Here is a 24,261-nt window from a genome sequence, read left to right as displayed (position 1 = left end):
TGGCAGTGGAGCTCTTACAGGCCCGTCGCTCTTCCCACAGCAGCCCGTGGTGTTCCCACAGTTTGAGCTTGTGCGGCGGTGGCCGGTCCCTTGTCTCCATTCAAATTCTGCCTTTGGAGCCAGTGTTTATGTTAATGTGCAGAGCTGGGGGGATGAAAGCGCCTGCCGCCATTTGTTCAGTAGTGGTAATTCAAACAGAATGTGGCTGTCATTAAGGCTTTGAGAAGGGTTTTTCTTTGATAAGATCTCCTTGTCCTGCATTGTTTGGGATTGTGTTCCCTATTCACTGGCTCTAGGGAGTTTTCTCTGATCAGGCTTGTATCTTTACAGGGTGCTTTTGTTGTGGTTTTCAGAGAGTTTACCTGAACAAAGTCAGCTTGCTAGCCATTAAGCACCTTGGGGGCAGAGACTCCCTTTCGGCTCCCTGGGGAACGGGAGGGCAGGGGACACAACCAGTTAAACAAGAAACCCTCGGGAGAAAGGAGGTCACCGGCTGCGGCGATGCACTCTGACCGGCCACTCTCTGGCATCCGCTTTCGGATTTTGTTGGGTTTTGAATTTTCGGGGTTCGGTTAGCTTTTTTTGGTTGGTTGGTTTTTTGGTTTTTGTTTTTAATTGAGCGCTCAAGTTGCAAGTCACACTTCCGGGGTCTCCAAGAAACCCCTTAAGTCTCTTCGCCGACGCCAGAGCAGAAAAGGGGAAGCTGGGCCGGAACCCGAGCTGTCCCCGCGGCCGCTCCGGGTTCTCCGCCCTTGGATCGGTGTTTCTAGTTTAGAAATGAAATCCCCGGGTCCTGAAAGGGACTTTTCTTTCTTTCCCTTTCCCCCTCTCTCTATAAAAAGTTTGTTCTCGCTGGGGAAGGCAAAACAAAACCGAAACCCAACAAGTGCACAATGAAGGTGTCCCCGCGCAAGGCAGGGGCGTGTGGCGGGGCCAGGGCTGGCAGCTGAGGCTGAGAGCCTGCGCCTGGTATGCCCTTACCTGCGGCATGCCTGGGATTTGTATCCCATTCCCCAAGAAAGTGCAGAACGTCTTCTCTCTCCTCTGCTGCGCTCAGTAGAGTCCAGGGCGGAGGAAGAGAGCAGGAAGCCCAGGAGGTGGGTGGGAGAACTGCTCCTGATCATTCTGCGCCACAGGGGGGAGAGCCACGACCAGAGCCTTTGGCTTTGACTTTCTCAACCATGGCTTTTTTCTCCGCAGTTAAAACCAGGACGAAAGACAAGTACAGAGTCGTGTACACTGACCACCAGCGGCTGGAGCTGGAGAAGGAGTTTCACTACAGCCGCTACATTACCATCAGGAGGAAAGCGGAGCTGGCCTCCAACCTGGGGCTGTCGGAGAGGCAGGTCTGTCCCACGAGTGGCGCTCCCCACGTGTGGCCGGACTGCACGGAGGCAGGGATGCACGGGATGGGGCTGCACGGGGGGCGGAATGCACGGGGTTGGGATGCGCTCTCGGTGCGAGCCCCTGAGACGGGTCACATCCACGGTAAACTGCCCCCCCTCACTCCCTTGTCTCCCACCGGCAGGTGAAAATCTGGTTCCAGAACAGGCGGGCGAAGGAGAGGAAGATCAACAAGAAGAAGCTGCAGCAGGCGCAGCCCGGCGGCGCGGAGCCTCTCAGCCCCAGCGCCTCATTGCAGGGTCCCGCGGCGGGGCCGCCGCCGCCGGGCTCGGCCCCGCCGCCCCCCAGTGACAGAGGCCGGGGACAGCGGTGCAGGGACTGCTGGAGAGCGCAGCGGGGCCGGGCCGAGCCGGGCTGGGGGGCACGGTGGGAACGGCCCCCCAAGATGCACTACACCGCCCCACGGGGCCGGCCGTGTGTACAGGTGTACAGTGTATGTGTCTCGTCGTCCGGGGCAAGCGTGTCCATCGCTTTATTAATATTATTATTATTATGTTTGGGTGCTTTTTTTACCCCAGAATTTGTTAGATAAAATGGGGGCACTGCCTGCCAGTCAACCCCCGGTATATCTCAGGGATCGGTCCAAAAGACCTTAGAAATGTTGTTGGGCTAATGACGAATTTTAACAGGAAAAAAAAAATTAAACCACTTTTTTTATTTTATATTTTATTTTATTTTCTTCTTGCAATCACTGGGAATATGCAAAATGTTCATCCTGCCCTAAGGGTCAGAACAGACAAGATAAGGCACTGTTTAAATGTTCAGAAGTGAATTGCTTGATGTCAGACACTTGTAAAAGAGCCCATAAATCCAGTGCTGATAGTCATCCAGCCAGATTTATTAGCTGTAGTGCAAAGAAATTGGACGAATTTAGTTTCTTCTGGAAAAGGTGTCCCGTCATGCTAGAGTGAGGAGCCTTGTTTGCACGTGCAATGTCCCATTGGTTATGTTATGTGCTGTTTCTCACATCCTTACAATTTTTATCTTGTTTGGAGGGGGTGTTTTTTGTTAGTTTTCCAAAGTCCCCTTGATTTTATCAGCTTTCTGTAGACTTCATCACAGCTCCACCAGGAACAGAAATCCTCAGAAGAGCCTGTGCTATACCAGAGCCCACCTTGCACTTGCTATGGCCCATTTTCACACGCTGGCTAGATGGTGGGGACTGGAGTAGAAATGCCAAACAACTCACCTTAGATAGAGGTGAAAATAAGAAAAGTCCAGCTGATTGGACAGATGTCTGTGGCTGTTTGCCATATGTACTTTTTACTTATGGCTGGGAGAAACCCCACTGAGAAGTGAGGCCATGCAGACAGGTTGGGGTGGCCACATTGTTACTCCATTTGCCTTCTTTGAGGCACTTTGGTTTTCTCCTTACTGAAGCTTTCTTATCTTTTTGTTAAAAGCCAAAGACAAATGCCAACAAGTATCTACAGAACTGCATGGGGACAACTGGTTTGCCAGGGCCTGGCCCTACTGACACAGTAGCTCTCTCTGCCTAAGAGAACTCGGGGAAATTGTAAGGACCAGCCCCAAAGCCTTTGTACTGCATTTTGGCTACATGTAGCTCCATGCCTTGCTGAGCCAGGAGCTGACAATCTGACAACGGACAGTTGGCCATGCAAACCTGATTCAGGGCTCCTGTGCCTGTGGGAAGACCACAGTGGGAGTCAGCACCTCCAGTTCAGGGAACCTGCTTGATTTTGTACCATGTGCATAGTCTTTGGAGTGGGTTTGGCCAGGAGACATGGGTGCAGCACCCAGGCAGTTAATGCTCATTGCACATGGGATTGACACACAGCCCATCTTGCTGGGTCCAATGTCCATGGTTTGCTCTGGATCAGAGGGAGGCAGGAGCCAGATCCATCTTTCTTGGACTCTAAAGGGTCCTTGGAACTTTCAGGAGGAGTTGCTTCCCTGGGAACAACTAAAGCTGAGCAGCACCCAAACTGAGGGGTCTCGGCTCTGCAGCACCAGAGGAGAGCAGTTGCACGAGGAATGGCCATGTTAGGAGGACTTTGCAGGCACCATGATCCATTCCTTCCTCTGAGGTCTCCCCAGGCATGGGGGCTCTCAGATGGCAGTAGCCATGATGCAGCCAGGGTGCAAGCAGGCCCGAGTGGTGCCACCCCTTCGAGGATGTCCTCTGGCGCCCAGGGCCACCCCCGCAGCATTGATCCCGGCCGGCTGCTGCCGGAGCTGCTGCGCGTTGCTGCGATACGCCTGTCAATAAACCCTGTTTGGATTGTGGAGCAGAGCACAAGGTTTGTTTGTTTAGTGGTTAGAGGTTCAAAAGTCGGCATTGTCCCACTGCAAACGAGTACAAGTTTTTTCTCCCTAAGGAAAAGCTGGCTGCGGTGAGAGGAGGGAGAGATATCGGTGGGCCCTTTTATTTGCTTCCAGGAATAATTAATGGCAGTGCAAAAAAAGATGACCACGGAGTTATGAAAGACCATCAATAAGTAAATTAATCACAAAGGATCTGCGGGTGTAAGAGGTGCTGCTTAGTGTGGGGGTTTTTGCATCTCCCCATGCCTGCTGGGCTGGGCTGACATGGGACTGGCAGAATCCAGGGCTTTTTACTGCAGTGGTGGCACACAGCTGCCCCTGGCACCAGGCCAGGCATGGCAACTTTGGGACAGTCCCTGTAATCCTTCTGTAGTGTGCTCTGGGTTGATTTTAATATTGAAAGTGTTAAAATGTCTCTTTTTTGCCTGTAGGACTTATGAGAAAGAGAGTTACTCCCATTGAGGTGAACTGCTTGATGTCCATGAGAGTTATATGTCTCCAAAAAGTTCATTAGATACATATAAACAAGCCCAACATGTTTTAAAAATCCCCATTCCAGATCTCTTCCTCTTTTTGTTAATAAACATTCATTTTCTGAGCTCTCTCCACATTCTTGACCATGGTAAGGCAGAACTCAAATTTCTCAGTGTAAGAAGGAACCAACCAAGCAAATCATATCCACACCCAATCTCAAATATGTCCCCACTCCCATCACCAAACAAGCAAACCATCAACCTTCTGGCTTCCTTGCTATTCCTTGTGTACCATAAAGGAGTGTAAAAAGGCACAAACTTATTTATTTGGGTGGATATTTGAGGCATCTGAATCAATCCAGTGGCTGGACCATGACATTGAACCAGAAGTTCTGTTTGTGAGAGGTGAGCTGATTGTGGTGACTCCCCAGTCAACCCATGGGTATTTTCACCTCTCACAGAGCTCCCCACTGTCCTGCAGCAGCAAGCTGAGCCAGATTGGTGGGGCACAGTAGGTCGGAGCTGCTGTAGCTTGCTTGCCTGGCAGGATCTGGAGCAGATGTCCTTGAAAAAATATCCAGGAAATTGGAGGGTTTCGTCCCAAAGTTGCAGGATGGCAGTTCCCTGCTCTCCTTCTCTTGCTCTCTCTTCTCCTTTCCTGCTCTTATCACTGTACAATAACGAAACACTTAGGATTCCTTCTCTTGGATTAGCTTTTGGACAAACATCAGAGTTTCTCAAGAAAGCTCTTTGAATTTGGGATAAGTCAACAATACATATCATAGCCCAGCATGGGGAGAACAATAAGGTACTTAGAGGACTTGGATGGCATCTAGAGCGAAGGTCTGTTTTCTCTGATCTCGAGTATCTTTCAGGGGCACTTTATGTGTCACCAGTCTGATGGCTGAGCACTCTGGATCTGCAGGATGAAGTAAGATTTTTAAAAAGTAATAAATAAATAAATAATTCATCAGTAAGTAACAACTTCAGACACATCCCCCACCCGGCCTTTTTGCCCACACAGGTGACTTCTGCGAGGCAGGCTGTTTCCATCCATGGGTGAAGCAGCGACTAGAAGCACACATCCCAGTCATATAGCAGAGGGCAGAGGCCATCCTTCAGAAACCAAGAGGAGATTTTGCTATGCATGACTTAAATTCTGGCTCCAGAGGGCTGTGAGAGGTCATAAGTTTCTCTTTGCTACTCCTTCAGTGGCTGGTGTGGAAGAGGAAATAATGGAGTTTCCAGTTCTGTTGACACAGCTCTGCTGGATGCAATGCTTTATAGTCAAAATTCATGACCAAATACTTTCCCTCAGTCCCACCTGGATAATGGAGCTGTGTGCTGAAGTTTAGAGCAGTTAGAGCTGAAAGCAAAAGTTGAGTTGATGCCAGAGAAGCAGCACTGGAGGCCTTCCAGGAGCAGCTTGTAAATAGTAAAAAAAGTCAGCAGGACACAAGTCTGCTGAAGGCACTTCCAGCTGCACAGGTAGCTCACCAACAAAACAAGGCCACCTTGGTGTGAGAGGTTATGCTATGAGTGGGCTGATGTAAGAGAGGACAAATGCCAGGGAGGTGCATATAGAAAGCTCCCCAGCAAAACAGCTCTGGTTACTGGCAGAAAGTCATGGCAGAGAAGTGTCAGGAACTTCTGGGAACAGATGGGGCCAAACTCTCCCGGAAGCCTTTGCAGCCTGTGGGCTTTGCTCCAGATAAGCTCCTTGGTGGAGCAGGATATTCCCGCTCTCCTCACTGATGAGGAAGGACTGCTTCCTTCTCACCTGCATGTTCTGCCATGCTCTGACTCAGGTGAATACAGGCAGTTTCTTCTAATTAATGTCTCAACTTCTGCAATGTCCCCAGTTCCATTCTCAGTTTTTGACACTTTCAGAAGTCAAACTTACCTTCCTTGAAAAAGGGCAATTGACAGTTACTTGCAAAGGAACAGGAAAAATTTGAGCTATTCACAAAAACAAATAGTTCATTGTCAGGAGACTGGAGTTATGGACCTGGGAATCCCTTTCTAGCCCTATATTCCTAAACTGAAGTATCATCTGTTTTGGGATGATACCCACTTGATACCCCTGTAGATGCTTCAAACTAAGTACAGAAAAAGAGAGGATGAAAACTCACAAATAATTCTTATTACATGTTTACATGGATGTCTAGATACTGATCTGTGGCATTCATTAGGCTCCAGTCCACTTAACCATTGGCAAGCAACAGGAATAATTTTCTCCTTGTTCTTAATTTCCTCTAATTATGCTAATAACAAACCTAACATAATATCTATTATCTACCTATAATAGATAACCTATTTAATGTAATATCTTACCTATTGGTCAAGGCAGATGTTTTGATTCAATTCTTCAAATTGACAGAAGTATGTTACCTTTCTTAAGTGTGCTGCATAGAATCATATAATAGCATAGGTCGAAAGGGACCTTTAAAGCTCATCTAAGTCAATGAGCAAGGACATCTTCAATCAGGTCAGGTTGCTCAGAGACCAATCCAATGTGACTTTGAATATTTCCAGGGATGGGGCTTTCACTACCTCTCTGGGCAACATGTTCCTGTGTTTCACCATCATCATAGTAAAAATTTCTACCTTATATCTAGTCTAAATCTACCCTCCTTTAGTTTAAATTTCTAACAGCTCATTTCCAACCTGCTGATCCCTAGCACTTGAGCTGGACTGAAGAAGACTAGACAGAAGCCAAATATAACATCTGGATTCATTATCTGCCTCTCTGCTCCCCTGCACCTAGCTGCAACAGGCAGGGCTGGAAAAAAACACTGTTTATAGTGTTATTCCAAAAGAAGAGAACAAGCCAAACAGAGCACATGGGCCTTTCCTGCTTTCAACATTTTTTCTTCCCTTAGTCACCCAGGTATTTTTTGGCAGCTGTTGCAAGCTCTTGTAGTTTTGCTTTTGAGTCAGATCCTGTTCCCCTGACGTGCCTTGCTGGCTTCCATAGAGTCACATCCCATCCTTCAGATAACTTGCATAGACTCAAAGACCTTAGTGAGAGAAAAGCTGCCTTATCTCCTGCATTCTTTGGAAAGGGATGCTTCTCACTGCTTTGTCCTTTCCTCTGCTGGTAGAAAAGACAAGCTTTCAATCCTGGAAATCAAGAGTGCTTGGTCTAATTTTTCCATGCTATGGTCTGACAATGGCAACAGAAAAATCACTCAGGGCTACAGGACTTGCTTGATCCCTTGCCTCTCTGAGTGACAACAGTTAGGACTTTCAACAAGGGCTTGCTTGTAAACAAGTCCCCAGAAAACATCCTGATACAACACTGAAACAGAAACCAGATGTACGATTCAGCAGCCTCCATGATCATGTGGGTCTCAGGATTTTTAAGATTACAATTCTCCTTTTGGGTACCTCAAGTGTAATATGGGCAAGACATGGATACCAGAAGCCGTCTGAGCCTCCAGAAGTGTTTAAACTCCTAAATCAAGCAAGAGTCAAGACACATTAGGATCCAAGAATTTTCTTTCTTTTTCTACAGTTTGAAAATGAGTCAATCCCTCTCATGGAGATTTTAGGAAGTGATATAAAGAGCTGTGTAACAGGTAACTACTGAGGTCTCTTTAAAGATTACTCAACTTTTTGATTATATTTTAGGGAAATTCCAGTCCTCACCTAATTTAGGTTTTTCTTTTGTTATTTCTAAAATTTGAGAATGTGAGAGGGAATTTACATTGTTGAGAATCACCTCCTATCAGCAATACCAAAGAATTCTTATTCTAGTTTTAAATGAAAATGTGCCACTAAGAATCATAAATTACAATAATAGAAAAAAAATCAAACTACTCATTTTTCATGTATGGTAAGTGTGGTATATCTGGCAGTTCTGCTCATTTTTTAGATATGCTTTGATCCTCATCAGGACACTTATATGCATCTATGGAGGTGGAGGTATCCACAGTGGTCTGAAAAGGGGTCTCTAAAAACATCTTGCTCAACTACTTGCAGGAATGTAGTGACTCAGAAGAAAAGGCAACTTGCTCTTATCAGGGGTGTATTTCTTCCTCCAGGACTTCAATCTAGAAACGTGATTCTTTTTCTGTTCCCAGTAACAACACCCTACTCTTCCAAAGCCAGAGCAACACTTTGGACCTACCCTTCCATTCTCAATAACTGCCTCACCAGTCTCCTCTCCTGGTTCCAAAGGTGTTTTCCATCCTGAGAGGCTTGGTCTCCTGATGGCTTCTGCCAGTAAAACATGCCCTTCCTTATCTCTTTGCCTGGGGGCACATGTTCCTCAACTGGGGCAGGAAAAAACAGCCTCCACACTACTCCAACAGAAGCATCTGCTTGAGAGGGCCAGAGGGGGCTGACATGGCCAGGGTTTAGCAGCCCAGAAAAGTCTGTGGGGGTCCAGGGGCTGGGGGTATTCAGCCTCCTGCCACACACATCCCTACCCAGGCATACTACCACAGACACCTGAAAACCTGCCTCCTTCCCTCTTGGCCTAGGAAAGTGATCCTATATTCTCCACAGGCTAGAAGCTACCATCACACAAATATCCTGGTGCTGGTGCCTTATGCATGAGACAGAAAAATCCAAGTGTAGAATGAGAAAGAAAAGACAGGAAGGAATTTTCCTGTCTCAGAGATAAGAAGCAAGACCATTTCTGCCACACCAAGGGGAAGAGTTGGGGCTGCAGTGCCAAGTGCCCCCAGGGGCAGGGGGATGCCCTCAGAGGTACCTGTTCCCTCCCTGCCTACTGCAGGTAGCAGTACCACTCACCCCAACCTGGCAGCTGCCTGTGCTCTGTGAGGTTCCTGTGGTTTGTGATGTGCTCTGAGGTCCAGAGCCAAGGGAGAACCTGCTTAGAGAGACATAAGTAAATGCACCACGACAGCTTACAGAGCCCACAAAAAGAGACAGGAGGGAGTAACAGCCCAGCAGCCACCGCTCTTTTCCAGGCAGTCTTTCATGTTGCCCCACCATGCCACTCCCTTCCCTGTCTACCCAATCTGCTCAACCCACCAGTCCCTTCCTGATAGCCCAGGGAAAAGCAAGGGCCAGTATGAAATGTTAGGAGCACGTCAGCACAAACTGATGATTCATGCTGGAGGAATGAGCAGTGTGTTTTTATCTGACTTCAAATGTTTAACCTCACTCAGTATATTTTTCCTTTGTGAATATCATGCTCTATGCGTTCAGTTTTACAAAAGACATAAGACTGCTTTCTCCCAAATCAGCATGAGCTCAGATGTCTTTAGCAGAGCAAATTCAAGTCAGTCCTGGTTCAGAGGCTCTCAGCTTGGCTCACAAATACTCATTGCTCTGGCATCTTGCAGCATCAAACCCCAAGGGCAGAGTGCTTGACTCGCAAAGTCAAGCTCAATGTAGAGGCATTTCTTCACTCTCATGGAAGTTTTCTAAAGTCACCCGGAACCAGCTTAGGTGACAGAAATCTTCCTTGCTGCTGTCAAGTCACCCATATAATAAGTGAAGGTCAGGCTGAATACCTACATCTGTCCTAATAAGTTGAAAAGTGCCAAGAAATATTCCTGGGCACTGCAGCTCAATCAACTGGGTTTGTAAATGGCTAACATGGTCCAGTTTGCTTGCCCAGGAAACTTCTGGGCATGGTTTGAAAGTTAGGACAAGTAAGACTGTCCCCTATGGTTTGGGTGCAGCCAACCTGTCCTAGAGGGCAGCAGAGAAGTCATCTGCATATAGACCATGTGGCAACAGTTGGGCTCAGCACTGAGGAGTGAAGCTCAATTTATGGGTGTAGCTGTAGCCTCAGATTCCTAAGTGGCATTGAAATCACATAACCCAGTTCCAGAAAGGCATTCCTACTTGTTTTTCTTTTAAGAAGTCCTGGCTTCCTAGAGATGTGAACACACCTAGTGAAATGTTCCAGGAGATCTACTCTTTTCTGCTTACCTCCTCAGCAGGAAGGTAAAAGCAGCAGAACTGGGGTAGATGCTCCAGCTCTGCTGAACTTACAGGACTGACATCTTCTGTTATTGTCCAGAATTTAGCCTGTGCACTTTGAAGGACTAAACCATCAGGATGGGGACAGCTGCCAAAACGTGTCTGCCAACTCCAACCTGCTGGCACACTGACCAAAAGCAATTTGAGCCTTCAGCTTCCAGTAGAGAATTGCCAACTATTTCTTCACGGCCAAAACTGTTCTCATTGCAGCATTTCTGTGCTGTGGGGCTGGAATTGAGTTGGGAAATGTTCCAGGAGCGTGTGCTTTTAGCATCGGGGAGGTCTGGGACCACAGCTGATCACTTCCAACCTGTAGCAGAGTCCAGCTGTGGTTCCTATGCTGCTCATCTGCTCAGCAAGTACCTTCTACTTGCTTCCTGCATCGCCCAGCCTTCCTCTTCTTTGCCATTCACCTGCCCCCTTCGCTTCTCCTTGTGCTGACACACTGCAGCACTGCAACTGCAGGAAGGAGGGGAGGGAGGGAAGAAGGGAAGAAGGAAGGAAGGAAAGGAAAGGAAGCAAAGGAAGCAGAGGAAGCAAAGGAAGCAAAGGAAGGGAGCGGCTGTGCTGTCGCGGCGGGGCCGGCAGGTGGTGGTGTGGCACAGCCCGCACGGCCCCCGGGCAGCCTCCCTCCCTGTACCGTCCCGGCCCCGCCGGCCTCGGGAGGATTGGCAGTGGGGCTCTCCATAAGGGGATGGCTTTCTGCCCGGCCCCACATGCTCCACTGGGCTACTGCCATGCCTGTCGCGCCTCAGGAGGTGAATCGCAGACATCAGACCTGGCGGTGGGAAATATGTTACCACCTCGGAACTGTGGTACTGCCTTGGTCTGACCTCACAAGGAGAGTTTGGCACATCCTCCCTCCCTTTCCTGGGCTTATGCCAACAGGCATCAACATGAGGAGTTTCGAAACCGGTTAACATCCATTTCCCACTGGGCAACATGGCAGCAACAAGCACAATTCCACTTGTCCTCCTCTCTCTGCAGTGTTTTTCCTTTCTTCAGGCACTGCTGTAATGTAAAACACAGCCACATGGAGCAGAACCTGCAAATGTCTATGACACCATTTGGAGAGCTCTGGTGGCACTGAAGAAAGCCATTATATGTCCTACATAAACCATGCTTGAATGGCTGAACAAATCCATGCTCCTCAGTTTTCTGTCCTCAGTTCACACACTTTGTACCCCTGGTATCCTCCCTTACAGCTGCTGCCCAAGAATCTAGGCCAAAGCCCATTCAAATCAGTCCCACTGGCTGCAGTTATCTTTGGACCACGGCCTAAATCTCCTTTACTGGTTCTTGGCTTCACGCCTCTTCCATGCCCTCACTTGGAACAATCTCTGCCTGTCTGAAGGCTCTCTTTCATCAAATTTCCCTTAGTCCCACTCTGTTCAGGATGCCTCTCTACACTGGGTAAATGATAGCTTCAGAAAGCATATTGGGGGGTATCAGGGACCATCTAAGAGATGGCAGAAGATGTCAAGATTACTGGCAAAGTGCAGTATGTTCTGGAGTGGTAGCAGGGAAATGAAGGTGGACAACATCCAAGATGTGTTGGGCCTCAAAAGGAAACTTAAGCAAGGCAAGGGAACTTTCCTAGCAGCTGCACTTCATTCACGTTCCTGTGGGTGACTCTCCTCTGCTTCCTTGCCTGCCTCTTCCTGGTCACCATATCCTGCAGAAGCTCCTGCTTTGTGTCAAAGATAGTGCAGATGCAGGTGTGGGGTGAGTTGTTTCCCAGATGAAAGAGATGGCACTTTTTGCAGAATAATGAATATTTTGTTGGATTGTTTAGTTGAGCTATCTCATCCAGTTGCTTCTGTTTGGTACAGAAACAGCAAGCAGACAGAGCACACTAGCACTTTGGATGAATGTGATATGCCACTGTGCTCTCAGACTGGGATGTGACAGCTTTCTGGCTCCTGCCCATTCATTGGTGGTCTCCAGCTCTGCCCTTGCCTGACAGTTCCTCTGTGTGTATCATTGCTTTCTGCCCCATGTTTTACTCCATAAAGGAGAGGAGGCTTGAAAGCAAACTGTGCTTCCTCTCCTCCTCTATGCCACTTTCCAGGCTCCCAGCACCAACTCCTTCCCTGTGACATAGAAGGAAGTACTCTCTCTTTAGTTGGTCTCTCCCTGGATGTTTTTTAGTTCCTGATGCATCCTCCTCCATCTTCTACTCCATGCTCCACAACTAGGCATGGAGACAGGCTGGCATTGCACAAGCATGCAGAAGAAACACCACATCTCCCTTGATCTGACTTCCCCAACTTGATGCTGACATGGTCCGCAGGTGTGGGTCTCTTCCTTGGTCCTGATGTTAACATGGAAAAGCCCTGTCTCTCCTAAACTTCCCTCTCCCCACTCTCCCAAGTGTTTATAAGTTTACAACCAGTGAAGAATGAAGCCCTGACCTATCTAGTGACCACCTCTGGAGAAGAGGCATAGACACTAAGATTTTCCAGCAAGCTATCACTGCTCCCAGCCCTGTGTAATTTAATGTCTGGGAGGGCAGGATTTTTCAGATCTTCCATGAACAGTGCTGCTGCGTGGCTTACCTCACTTCTCAGAGCTAAGTTGAGAGTACGAGATTAAGGCAGGCATAGGACCAAATGGAACTTTGCTGGAGTAGGACATAAATCTGCCACCCCAAATGGATTTTTATCTCCCACATCTCTGCAGTTTTTCTGACAATTTCCAGTGCCTGCATATAAACAAATTGAGATTATTTTTCCCAGGAACTGTGAGGTAGTTCTATGGACATTTTGCCAAAAAAGAGCTTCACGTAGAGCCCTGAGCAACCTGGACTCTAAGCACCTGATTTGTCATAACCAGGGACAGCTGGAACAAGCCCTGCATGTAACAGTGAATAAACCTTATTGCAGAGAAACTGCAGGAAATGGAAATCTCTACCAGAATCACAACACTTTTCTTCAGTGTATGGACCAGGAGGAATGTGGAGATAGGTTGAGAAAACACCACCACATTACAAGGGCAAATTAAGCTTCTGCGAGAAAGCTGCAAGCTGCAATTAACAGCTAAGTAAAACACACAAAGCACCTGGTTTCTGTATCATGACTTGTTCCCTAGAAGTGAAACAGCATTCCCAGATAATGACCTCATTGGTGTCATAATCCTGTAGCTGTTGAGGTCTTGGCATTACATCAGTTACCGTTTTTCTTCACTGTTAATACCTCCCTCTGGCTTCTCCCCGCCACAAACCAAAGTGCTTCAGCCTTTACTTGCCTCTCTTTTGACCCCTCCTGCTTGCAGTGCCAGCTCGTGCTTCTGCCTGTCCACTCACTGATGGTGTTGCTTTCCATCACTACTTGGAGCACTGTTCCCCTGCTTGCCCTGTAGGCCTATCCTTTCCAGCTTATGCTTTTGAGCTCCAGGAAACTGCTCTTGCTAATATCTCTAGCAAGTCTCTAACAAACCAGGAGTTGCTTAAAAATTTAATTTTCTTCTCCAAAACTTTTCCTTTGGCTTCTTGGGAGGCTGTTTTAAAGAGAAGGGAAATACACTGTCCTCTCCTTGCTAACAAGGCAAGAAACAATGGGCTATAATTGCAACAAGTAAGAATTGTTGGATGTTAGGGAAATGCAGTCATGGTAGGAATAAGGATGCACTGGAACAGAGAAGATGGAAAATCTGCAGCTATGTAGGCCTTAGTGAAGATGACAGAGAAACATGTCTGAAGTGATCTTACTTTGGGCAGAAACACAAAGCAGAAAGCTCAGTAGTTCCAGTTTTAAATCTCTTTTTGCTCCTTCAGGGATGCTCCTAAGGAATACCCTTTAGTGCTGTGTAAGGGTCATGCAGCTCCATGCTTTATGGTCCTTTCCTCTGCCTTTACCTCTACCTAATCTAATGCACAGCTCAAAATGCTGTCTTGCACACCTGACATCAGATGTACATCTTTCTAGTTGAAGTAAAACTGTCTCACTAAAGTCTGTGGGATGAATAGAACCAAGACATTGATGATGAGGCAGCAGAGGATGAAGTTGTGAGCAGGTTTCCAATCACAACTCCAGGAACCAGCTGTGACTCTAGCAACAAGTTCTACCACATTCATTCTAGGGTAAAGTATTCGATGCCTTCAAAGAAGAGGGGCCTTTCCCCTCCTACCTCTTTTTGACAATTTTCATTCTTGGGGTAAAAATTCAGCGTACAGTGTGGATTAAAAAAATTCCAAACCAGGACTTGCTATTCTGCCAGCTTATCTAGAGAAATGTCACCTCACACAGTCTCACCCTTAGCCAAATACTGACTCACCAACAAGGGCCTAGCATTCGAAAAGGAGTGAGGGCATACCACATGATAGATCAGCTCTCTCTGCTAGAAGGTTGGCTGGGAGTGAGAGGCATGTGTTTGAATCAAAAGGACCTGACCAGTTGTGCTGAAGTGTGGTTAAAAGCCAGGATGCAAGGGGGTTCCTTTGTTACTGCTTGCTGTGGAGAAGTATAGCCTCCTCTCCAAGAGGGGTTGTGTTCAAAACATGACTTGGAGCCCTACGATGCCACGCCCAGCTGAGGCTCCCAGCAGGTAACTGTTTACTTTTCCCTGGAGAAGGGTTTGGGCCCAGGGAAATGGTGTTCAAACACAGGTCTCTGTGCAGTCCAGTACCTGGTAACTCTACCCTAGCTCCACCTTGGTCCTGAGATAGCTTGGTCTCCCAGCAAGGGTTGTGGGTATCCCATGTTATCTCCAAAGGGAGCTCTGTTTCCTGTTTCTAACTTTTTCTCACACCAGTGAAGTCACTAATCCTTGCCTGCCTCTGTTCAGTGCTTTGAGGTCCACAGGGAATGTCCAAAGCATGCAAATAGCTAAATAAATAATGGCATACATTGCTCCTGCTCAAACAAATACTAGCATGCTACCAGTCACTCTTGGAGACAACTTTTCCAGTATCCTCTATCAAGTTTAGCCCTGCGAGTGGAGATACAAACCATTATAACCTCTGCTTTCTGAGCCTGCCAAATGTATTTTACTTTTTCATCTTAAGGACACTGTGCCAAGGTTTCTTGGAGCAGATGCTATTCTCTTCCTCAGCCTGGATCAAAGAACAGGGAGAAAATGAAGCTGCCATTGTCACCAGCTCATTATACCCAGACCAACTCTTTCATGAGACAAAGCCCAGCAACTCCCTCTTTGCCAGTGTTCCACACCTACTTGAGATGTTTCTGTTCCTGGTCTGTTGGTCTAGCTCGCCCTCATCTCTTGAATTTCTTCCCTTCCAGTGTGTTTTTGCGTTGTTTGTGAAGGATATGCCTGTTTGACAAGGCCCCTGCCTCTTATGCCCAGTGGATCCTGGCAGATGGAACCAGACATCAAGGCTCCTGTGAACATGCCTAAAGGCACCTCATGAGGATGCAGCACAACTGCAGCCTTTCCTCCTTCCAGTGGTGCTGATGCTGGAAGCAAATGATTTCTGGAACAAGCCCTGATATGAGGCAGCAAGTGTGTTGGACCTTATAGTAGAGGAACCACGTGTTTGAGTTTCCTGCCGCATGAATGAGGCTGGCCAGGCCTGACTCATCACTGAGGCACTCTGGAGAAAGAGAGGGACTCACCTCATTTCTTTTGCATTTTATTTGTTCCTGCACATGTTGTGATCCCAAAAGCACTAGGGAACAGAGGAGCTGCATACCAGGACAGCAAGTGGTAGCAGGAGAAGAGGTACAGAAAGGTGGAGGCTAGGAGAAGCCTTACCTCCCTCTATGCACTTTCCCCATTTCTCTACCATTCTTTGTGCTCACAGCTAAAACACAGCTGGGGCAAATGGGTGCTGGCAAGGTGCACAGAAAGATACTGCAAAGGGTGCTGGAAGCCAGTGGGACAGGAGCAAGGAAGATAAAACATAAATGTTAAATAAATGTAAGTAGTAGATAAGTGAAAGTAGATAATGTTCACTGCTAGTATGTGTTTCCATGTTTCATTGTCCTCCCTAGATGCTAAACCAGACACATTCCTGACTGATATAAAAATATCCTTTAAGATCTGGCCATTCTTATCCCCATCCAGAGTAGAAGAAAGCAGGGAGGGAACTGCCTTTCTGAGTCACAGTTTATTGGAAGCCATGTGTTTGCATGGGTGTTTGCATGGGTTGCCTATGCTTATGTGAAAAGGTCTCATAAGAATAACCCTATAAGCTATCAAGAATTAAGGGAACCCAATGGCATTTCTTTCTATTCCCAAAACAAACCTTGAACCCCAGCATTTAACCCCCAGCCAACTCTGTCCCATCTGGAGAACAGACTACAGATGCACTGCCCAGGCCACCAGTCCCTGCTTTGGCGGTCATTGCAGGGCTAACATCCCATCCCTTGTTGCACTTCAAATCACTGAAGTCTTCCTGAGCAATTTTTCTTCTCTCAGCCTGCAACATTTCTCCTCAGCAGTGATCATAGCAGCAGCAGCAACCACAGCGTGGGAGGTAGCAGGTACAGTGTCAGACTGGAAAGACTTTCACACCTTAGGTTAAATCACTGCTTTCAGAATTGATTTATGGAAATAATTATTCATAAATGGAAGGATTTCCAGGCAAACATATGGGTTTGTAATGGTGGAGACAAGTACAGTCTTGCAATCCTACTTTTCATATGACCATCACTGTAGGGTCGTGGAACATCATCCCAGGGGGAGGAGGTAAAACAGGGGTAAGCACAGAGTGTGCATGAGCTCCTGTTTCCCTTGCCCAGCCTCAGCCAAAGCAGAGGCCCCAACTGGAGCTGCAGATGTAGCTTCCCAGATGCCAGCAGCCCCGAACTCCTGCCAAGTTTGGCCTAGCTGTGTGCCATTCACCTTAGATGCTCAGCTCTGCTTGGAAAAAGGAGAGGTTCTGCCTTGTGGTCTTTCATGGAATAACAGGCAATGTCTCAGTAGTGCAGAAGCAGAACACTTTCACTGCAGTGTTGGGGGATGTATCTGAGCAAAGATGTTGCCTGTGTGAAGCTCAGTCAAGACTTTCATCCTCACTGTCTTCCCTGAAGACATAGATAGAACTGATGTCTCCATAGTTTGTGGTGCAGTGGATGCCAGAGCCAGGGAGGGGGAAATTGCCTGTAATCTAGTTCAGCTTTTCTTTAAAATAATTAACACTGAACACTTATGAGTCTTGGGGACATACCTCTCCCACACCTACCTAAAGGATTTCACTGTTGCCCAAGAAGGAAACAAAAAGACATCTCACACTTTTCATCTCTTGCCTAATTTTAAAAGTATTTTTAGAATGTTTGTGGAAATCCTATCCTGAGGTTAAAGGTGATTACATACAGATCATAAACTATTTCATAAGGGGAGGTGTCTCCTAGGAAGATGGATGTATCTGAGCAACGATTTTTGGTGAGATGGCATGATTCTCCATGTCAGTCTTGCCTTTTTCCAGCACTGTGTAGGGTTGGCTGTTCTGTCAGGTGAAGTTACCATGAATCTTTAGCTCTACAAGATTCCAGAGCTATCTTGATTTAGTTAATGTTAATTGTTCCATTGGTGCAGTTGTAAAAAGGTAAATATATATATATGTGTGTGTGTATGTGTGTGTGTATGTGCTAAACCCATAAACTGTGCCAACTCTCAGAAAAAAAATACTTTATTAAAACTAAACTATACAGGTCTGATTCTGCTTCTACTAATAAAAATACTACCTTGATACTGTGGACAAATGATTCAAATAAATTGTGTGAGTTCTTTGTTTTCACATGAGTGCACAAAGAAAATCGAAACTGAATGCACTATACTACAGAAAGGACAGGCAACACTTCAGCCACAGTGTATGCTGCTCACCCAGGCCAATGTGCTCTACAAATCATAGCATAAAATCGTGGTATTTTCTGTGGGAGACATACTTCCTGCAGCTAGATCTGGTTTTATAGTGGCTCCCAAATTGCAATTGTCTGTCAGTGCCAGACATTGTAAAAGGTATGTGGAAATTGTTCCACTGCATGTTACAAGTGACAGATTAATGTTAATGAGTAGTGATTAGAAATGCTGAGGTTTAAAAACGGTTTCATGTCCCCCCAAAATTTAAGAAATATTACTTTAATTACTATGGTGTTTTGCTTCTTAAGCAGAACAACTTTATTCGAATTTTGCTTATATAATCATTAGTAAAAGTTCTCACTCATTGAATGCGTTTTGATGAATAAGGATATACAGTCTCGGATGATAAATTTCTCAGGCATGTTGCAGGAAAAATTACCAGAAATGCTCCTGTTTGCACACAGACCTTAATGTCCCCAAAGGAAAGAAAAGCAACAGACAAATTACAACTTCAGTTCGAGTCTCCCCCTTAGTGTTAAAACTTTCATGTAAGACGGGAAAAAAACCAAAGAGGTGTGCCAAGTTACTTCCTCTCCCCCTCGTTTTCAGCCGAGGGACTGGTATCGTCGTCTGGTCAGGGTGTGACAGGCTGTCTTCCTCCTCCTCCTCCTTTTCTTCCCCCCACGTCCCGGGCCCTCAGCGCGGGAGGGATTGTGGCGGTCCCGAGGGATGTTCGAGTGGCTGCTGCTGCTGGGTACAGGGCAGTAACCTCTCCGTCGAGGAGAGGAGGCAGATCCTCCTGACGGACAGAAAACCGGAAAGTTCCTGCTTCCTTCCAAGGGCTGTTTTCTGTTTATAGTTTGGATGTGATTTGTTCCCCACTTAGCTGAAATTCTCGTCGTTATCGGGACGGGGAAGCTGTTCCTTACGGCACAGAAGGCTTGGCCCGGGGCGGCCGGCGCGGGGCCCCGCAACCCCCCGCAGAGGGTTTCCCCGCAGGGAAACCTCGCCAGGCTCTCTCTCCTCTCCAGTCTGGAGGAGCTGGCCTTTCCCTCACGCCAGGACGGGACAAAAATAACACCCAGGAAAAGTCTTCGGTGCTCTGCAGTGCCTCGGGAGGCAGAGGGCCCCCAGCCTCTGCTGGTGTGTTAAGTCGCGTCTGCAGAGAAAAACCACGCGCAGCCGAGATGGGACAGGAGCTTGTGCTGCAGGGAGATTTCTCCTCTCTAAGGCAGAATCCGAGTTTGCGGAAGGGTTGGAAGACAGGCAAGAGCTTTTCCCCAAAGGACAGTGTACCTGGGACCAGCCCTAGCCCCCCAGATACGTCCCACTCTCGGCTCGCAGCCCGATCTACCTCTGTTCGTTTCCCGGAGATTACCAGAAAATTTCTTTTGCATCTCTGGGCTCGCACTCGCCCCTCGAGGAGGCGAGTGCAGCCTCGCGCACCGCGGAGCCCCCCGCGGAGCCCAGACGGTCACGGGCAGGCAGCGCAGAGTCCCTACAGCCGCTGGCGAAGCCCGGAGGAGGGTCTGGTTGCCTATGCCCGTCATTGGGAACAGATCATCGGTGTAGTCAAATCCTGCCCGCAGGATACTAAGGCTTTTTTTTTTTTTTAATATTTAAACTTTTTCTCTCCATTTTTTTTTTCTTTCTTTCCCCGCACCCCCCGCCCCTTTCTTTCCCAAAGACAAAAGAGAACGAAAGAAACCAGATTCCAGTTTCCAAAGGAGTAAGTAACAGTCCCGAGGAGTCCTCGGTAGAGCCGATGCCCTGGTGCCACTGGAAGGGACGGGGACGGCGGCGTGCCAGCCCGTGGATGGTCCGGGATGCTCTGCTCCGCGTCCGCGCTTGTGAACCGACGGACACGGCGGGACGCGCACCCCGACCGGGCAGCCGTTCGAGGTAAGGCAGCGTGCTCTCGTTTCTCCTCCTCTTCCCAGACCGCTCCGTGCACCCAGGGTTGCACACACAGTCGGTGGCCACCCGAAACCCGCCTTCCCCAGGGGAAGCTGCCCCGTAGGGCTCATTGTGGTGCGGGTTGCTCGGGGGAGCGGGGCACAGCTCGCCGCCGTCTCGGCGGCTCCCTGCGGCCTACTCCGGCCCTGCGGCCCACAGTGAGCTTCTCTTTGTTACAGCTGAACATTTAGTTTTTGGAGGACGCGAGCGTCGGAGTGGAGGCAGAGATTCCCCGAGGGAAGGCAGGAGAGCGTCGGCACGGCACGGCACAGCAGGGCGGCGGGAAGCCTGTGCCAGCCTCTCGGCTCTTTCCCCGATTCCATCCTTTTCCTCGTCCCGGGGCATGGGGCTCCCCGCGCCTCATCGAGAGTCCTGCTGTCTTCTGGGTCCTAGGCTGGGGGCGAGAAGGTCCCTGGAGGCCTCCGAGGTCAGGTTCCCTGCGGGGCACGGCTGGAGATCCTCCTTGTTCTGGAGCTCTCCGGAGGTCACCACGCAGTCTTGCTCGGGGTCATTGCTGTTGCCCGCCCCGCGCTTTTTGTCCTCTTCCTTCTTCCACTTCATCCGCCTGTTCTGGAACCAGATCTTGATGTGCCTTTCGGTCAAGTTCAACATGACAGCCAGCTCCACCCGCCGCGGCCTGGAGATATACTTGTTGAAGAGAAACTCCTTCTCCAGCTCCAGCAGCTGTGCCCGCGTGTACGCCGTCCTCGTCCGCTTGTTCTCCTCCGGTTCAACTACACAGGACCCCCCTGGAGAGAAGCGAGAGTCAGTCTCGGCCCGCCTGGGTGCCCCATCGGGCTAGGGGGGCCACATCCCTGCACCTCTGCACGGAGTGGAGGACACGCGGGGGAAGCAAGCGGGGTGAAGGAGAGGCCTCAGGGAGCTCTCCGGCTGGGCACAGTGAGGTGGTGCTAGTGGCGGCAGTCACAACTGCTGCTATTTTCTTTTATAATAATTTAATATTTTTTAACAATAATTCGGGTGAGATTTTCAGGGAAGCGCCGTCCCTCGAGCTGTGGGAGACGCTCACGTGCCACCGCTTGCGTGTCACAGAAAGCTCCGAAGGGGTCCCGGATCCAGGGTTACGATTGCTTGCATTCGTGTTAAAAAAAAAAATAGAACCCCCCCCAAAAAAAACAACAAAAACAAACCAACAATCAAAAAACCCCGAACGAAAACCAAACAACGATCCACCACACACAGAGAAATCAAAACGAAAAAAATATAACTCCTCCAAAACACCACCACCCCCAAAAACTCCAAAGAAACCAACGCACCAAAAAAACCCCTCTAAAACAAAGCAACAATAATTGTTGGGCCTGCCGGGTCGGGAGCGGGACCAGGGCCAGGAGCGGGACTGGAGCCCCTTCGTTTCGCCAGGTTGGTGAAACTTTGGGTTTTTTGTTCCCGTAAAAAGCGGCAGCAGCTCAATCGCCGTTCCCAGTGTGGCCGCCGCACTCCTGCGTCGGCACTGGGGAGCAGGTGATAGAGGTGGCTCATGGAGAGGGGCCGGAGCTGGACACTGAAACTCCGGGCTGCTTTTGCCAGCTCCAGACCCCGGTTGGTCACGCTTTCGGGGGTGATATCATCTGTAGGGAACGGTGATTTAAACAGACAGCAAGACACAGTCATTTCAAGAGATCTACGCGGAGTCTCCCACTGCTCATCTTTCTATTCCCATGATTTTATATTTATTTATTTATACAGTGTTTGTAAGTATAAACTTATGTATATAAACTTATATATGTATTTAAATATATATTTAAATATATATGTAATGTTTACAGATAAAAATCCTATTGTGTGTGTATATGCATAAATATATATTAAAATCAATGTGTATATGTATAAAAATATTTGTAAATCTAAACCTATGTATAAGCCACTATGCATGTGTTTGTAGCTGAAAAAAAAATTGTTCTATTACTGTAAAATAAACTAGTGCTACTGGGAAGGCGGAACGCCCGGGATCTGTCGGAGGCCGGGCACCAGGAGACGGCCGGCATGCCCCGGGCCGCGGCGGAGCCCGGCGTCGGGCACAGCGAGTGCACAGGGCCGGGCTCGGCCGCGCCTCTCTGGTCACCTTTCCCCGTCAATAACAACGCAAAGCCCCGCAGCATCCACGGACGCCTAAATCCCAAGGGTTTCCACTAAAAATAAATCCTGGGGGTATATAGTTTGACACATACACAGTACAAAATACGTCGGGGTTTGGCTACGAGGGCTGCGTCGGCACAGTGCGGCGCCCCTTTAGGTCTGCAGGAGTGCTCCGGCAGGAACGACCCGGTGCTGCGTGTGCCTGTACACACATCTCACGGACCGAGCAATGCACGGCCCCTGCCTGCACCTCCCGGGAGGGCTGGGGGGAACAGGGGAGAGTTTTAGGCTTCCACGGGGAAAGTTTCTCTTTTCTGCTGGTTTTGTCATTCCTTGGGTACAGGAGACAGAGAAAGAAGATGTAGTTCAAAAGTTTGGGGTTTTTTCTTTCTTTTTTTTTTTTTTGGTATATTATTGTTCCAGAAGTACATTCAACTTAATGAAAATTATCTGATTTTCTCTCCTCCCCTCCACCTCCTCACTGGCACAATCTCTGCCTCCGTGTCCGCGGCGTGAGACAGCGTGCTCTCCTAACCCTTGCCGGCAGATGCGCCTCCCTGGAGATTGGGGATCGCCGCCTGTTCTTCCCTCCCCCTCGGTCTGTCCCATGCAATTCCCAAACTATTTCATGGTGATTTTAATACTCCGGTCCTTTTTTCAACTGTCTATTTGAACAAAGCCATTAATATAATATTTGCCCTATAGGTGTGACGGAGGCGCAGGACACGATAACATTGTGAGGGCAGAGACAGAAATATTGTTGGGCAGCGGAACTTTCTGCCTAGATAGAGTTTCTTCCTCTCACTGGCAGCTCTGTTTCGTTTGTGCATTGTTTTCCCTGTCGTGTTTTTTTTTCACTTGGAAAGGTGCAATTATGGCTAAAACCCGCCGGGAAGCAGGAGGGGTGGGAGAGAGAGACCAGGACGGGAGATGGGCTCTGCACAGAGGAAAGCCTAGAGGCAGCGGAAAGGGGATCGGCGGCTGCTCCGGGGGCTTGGGGGCTGCTCCGCGCCCGCACCCGCAACGGTGGGGGGCTGTCCCTGCCCGCCAGCCCTGCCTGCCGCCCTACTGCCCGCCCACCTCGCAGGTGCCTCCGCACCCCTGGCCTCGCCTCGCCCTCCGCGGAACCCCCCCGGCCCCCGCCGGCGGAGCTCACCGCGCCCGCGGACACACCGTCCTCGGCGAGGCGGCAGCGCCCAGGAGGCACTTGCACATTGTCTCAACTTGGCCACAATTAGTTAATTGGTGAAAAATAATTCGTTAATAATTGCTCAGGCGAAGGGAGCGGTGAGCCCGCCGGCACGGACTGGAGTGTCGGCTCCCTCCCCGCCGTTAAACCCAACGGCAAAAGCCAGCCGTAGAGCAGCGGGTCTTGAGGGGAGGGCTGAGGGGAAGCGACCCTCCAGGACCTCTCCACAGTACATCCGAGCGGTGGGAACAGGACCGGTGCAAGTGAGGGTTCCTGACCGCCGAGAGGGAGAGAAGCGGGGGAGCAGAGGCAGAGGGAGGTGATGGGGCTTACCGGTCCACTGTCCCTTCCAGGCGTGAGATTTGGTGGACTTCATCCAGGCGAAAGGCACCTGCACTCGGGGCTCCTCTACAGCTCCCGTGTCCGCCCCGTCTGAGAAAGGCAACGCGTCCTGGTGGGGAGGAGGAAGATGAGCGTGGTGGTGATGGTGATGAAGGTGGGAGACCCCGGCATCCTCAGTGATGGGGGGCACCTCGTAAGGTGAAATGTCTGGCGGGCTGCCTTGCTCGAGAGCCCCTAAGGCGCTGGAATAAGGAGTCTGTTGCTGCCTGCCCATGTACAGGCAGGCGGGGGGGCTGGGGTTGTAGTCCTGCGCCTGAGCTCTTTGAAACGCGCACGACTCCTTGTAGAGCTGCGCCGAGGCGTAATACTGCTCCTCGGTATTCATGGTGAGCGGAGTCAGGGGGTTCTCTCCGCTTAGGGACACATAGGGCTGCTCCCTCTCCCGGAGCCCGGGATGCCTCTTTGACAGCTGGCAGCCCCGCGGGCCCCACCGCCCTGCCCGGCTCCCGCCGCCTCCCCATAGGCGCCTCTCCCCCACGTGAGCCCTCCCGCAGCCCTCCGGGGCGGGGCGCGAACCGTAAGAGGCCACCCGGTGTGGCCCCGGTCCCGCAACCCCCTTGCCCTCAGTCGGGCCGGCCCCAGGACCCCTTGCTCTTCTACCGCGTGCCGCTCCCTGCTTTGGGATGAGGAGCCCCGCGGCGAGGGATTTACGGGGCCTGGTAGGGAGTCGGGGGATTACCCCGAAGTGCAGGGCGCTCCGGGAGGGATGGTCCCTAAACACACCTTTTC

The 24,261-nt window shown here is 49.4% G+C and overlaps 2 protein-coding genes across 2 annotated transcripts; one reads left to right on the top strand and one right to left on the bottom strand.

Moving 5' to 3' along the window:
- The first annotated feature begins 1,181 nt into the window (after positions 1 to 1,181).
- On the top strand, positions 1,182 to 1,695 carry CDX2 (caudal type homeobox 2). Its single transcript, XM_029960906.1, is given in 3 exon segments — positions 1,182 to 1,346; positions 1,529 to 1,646; positions 1,649 to 1,695. Coding segments are annotated over 3 exon segments (330 nt in total).
- An 18,509-nt stretch (positions 1,696 to 20,204) lies between these two features.
- On the bottom strand, positions 20,205 to 23,872 carry PDX1 (pancreatic and duodenal homeobox 1). Its single transcript, XM_008924616.3, has 2 exons — positions 23,464 to 23,872; positions 20,205 to 20,593 (listed from the first exon to the last, which is right to left on the bottom strand). The coding sequence occupies exons 1-2, from the start codon at positions 23,855 to 23,857 to the stop codon at positions 20,205 to 20,207; spliced, it is 783 nt and encodes a 260-aa protein (XP_008922864.1). The 5' UTR covers positions 23,858 to 23,872.
- Between the last annotated feature and the right edge of the window lie 389 nt (positions 23,873 to 24,261).

Source organism: Manacus vitellinus, unplaced genomic scaffold (genome assembly GCF_001715985.3).
Source record: "Manacus vitellinus isolate BGI_N305 unplaced genomic scaffold, ASM171598v3 scaffold_2_pilon, whole genome shotgun sequence".
In the NCBI taxonomy this organism is placed as follows: Eukaryota; Metazoa; Chordata; class Aves; order Passeriformes; family Pipridae; genus Manacus; species Manacus vitellinus.
Note: the sequence above shows the minus strand (reverse complement) of the source record. Positions and strands in the feature narration are given on the sequence as shown.

Excerpts from the sequence above, each read along its gene's own strand:
- PDX1 (XM_008924616.3), bottom strand. The coding sequence starts at position 23,857 with ATGAATACCGAGGAGCAGTATTACGCCTCGGCGCAGCTCTACAAGGAG. Across the intron at positions 20,594-23,463 it reads CTGGAAGGGACAGTGGACCG|GGGGGTCCTGTGTAGTTGAA; the intron begins GTAAGCCCCATC and ends GCTTCTCTCCAG.